This window comes from Eimeria tenella, genomic scaffold, assembly GCF_000499545.2.
Source record: "Eimeria tenella Houghton genomic scaffold, Eth_scaff2555, whole genome shotgun sequence".
Classification (NCBI taxonomy): domain Eukaryota; phylum Apicomplexa; class Conoidasida; order Eucoccidiorida; family Eimeriidae; genus Eimeria; species Eimeria tenella.
Genome location: NW_013542423.1, coordinates 1 through 1,186, shown reverse-complemented (window position 1 = coordinate 1,186; position 1,186 = coordinate 1). Strand labels below are relative to the sequence as shown.

The 1,186-nt window shown below is 70.3% G+C and overlaps 1 protein-coding gene across 1 annotated transcript; it reads right to left on the bottom strand.

The window, feature by feature from the left end:
• Positions 1-679: 679 nt before the first annotated feature.
• On the bottom strand, positions 680-1,045 carry ETH_00039365 (uncharacterized protein; the record flags this gene model as incomplete). The annotated part of the gene is made up of 1 exon (XM_013375143.1): positions 680-1,045. The coding sequence occupies one exon, from the start codon at positions 1,043-1,045 to the stop codon at positions 680-682; it is 366 nt and encodes a 121-aa protein (XP_013230597.1).
• Positions 1,046-1,186: the final 141 nt, after the last annotated feature.

Here is a 1,186-nt window from a genome sequence, read left to right as displayed (position 1 = left end):
GGGGGGCCCCAGAGCTGCCCCCTAGCAGCAGCAGCAGCACCTGCAGCAGCAGCTGCAGCAGCAGCAGCAGCGGCAGCGGCAGCAGGTATATGCAGCCAGGGGCCCGCCTCCTAGGGGCCCCTGTGTCTCCAGCTCTGGGGCCCCCCCCCTGCAGCACCAGGGCCTCAGCAGCAGCCCTTTGGGGGCCCCCCTTTCCTGATGCAGTGGGGGGCCCCCCTGTGTGCCCTTTAGCAGCAAAAGTTTTCTTAGGGGCCCTCCATGGCTCTTTTCGAGGCCTAGGGGGCCCCCCCAATAGGGGCCCCCTCCCAGGGGGGTCCCCCCAGGGTCCTGGGGGCCCTTTAGGGGCCCCTAGGGGGGCCCCCAAACCCAACAAAGACCGAACAAAGGGGGCCCCCACAGCTCCATTCCCTTTATTGGGGGCCCCCCAGGGGACTCCTAGCAGTAATGGCTGGGGAGCACCCCTTGGGGCCCCCCAAGGGGCCCCGCAAGGGGCCCCTCAAGGGGCCCCCCAGGGGGCCCCCAAAGGTGCCCACCAAGGGGCCCCCCAGGGGGCCCCTGGCACCGCCCCTGTGGGGGGCCCCACGGGGCCCCTTCCTTTTTTCTGGAGGCAGCGGCGAGGGGGGCCCCCTAGGGAGGCCCTTGGGGGGCCCCCCTTGGGGGCCCCTCGGGCGGCCCCAGGTCAAGTCCCCTTAGGGGAGCCCCCCGAGGGTACTATTTGGGGCCCCACTAGGGGGCCCCCAGGGGGCTCTCCAGGGGATTTGGTATTTGATGTTATGTCAGCTGTTGCTACACTGAGGGCAGAAGTCTCCGGTACCTTAGGGGGCCCCCCTGGGGGCCCCTCTGGGGGCCCCTCTGGGGGCCCCTCTGGGGGCCCCTCTGGGGGCCCCTCTGGAGGCCCCCCTGGAAGCTCCTCTGGGGGCCCCCCCGGGGGACCTTGTGGGGGACCCCCACGGGGCCCCTGTGGGGAACCCCCTGGGGGCCCCCCTAGGGGCCCCCCGGGGGGCCCCCTTGGCGGGGAGCCCTCTGGGGGCCCCCCTAGGAGCATTTATAGGGAGTTAAATGTGCTGCTGACTGCTGCTGTCAGCAGGGCCCCAAGTGTGTCTGTTTTGAATTTGCTGCTGTGGAGGTTTAGGGCATTTGTGACTCCCGCAAATGCTGCTGCTGCGCTGCACAGGCTGGGGGTGGT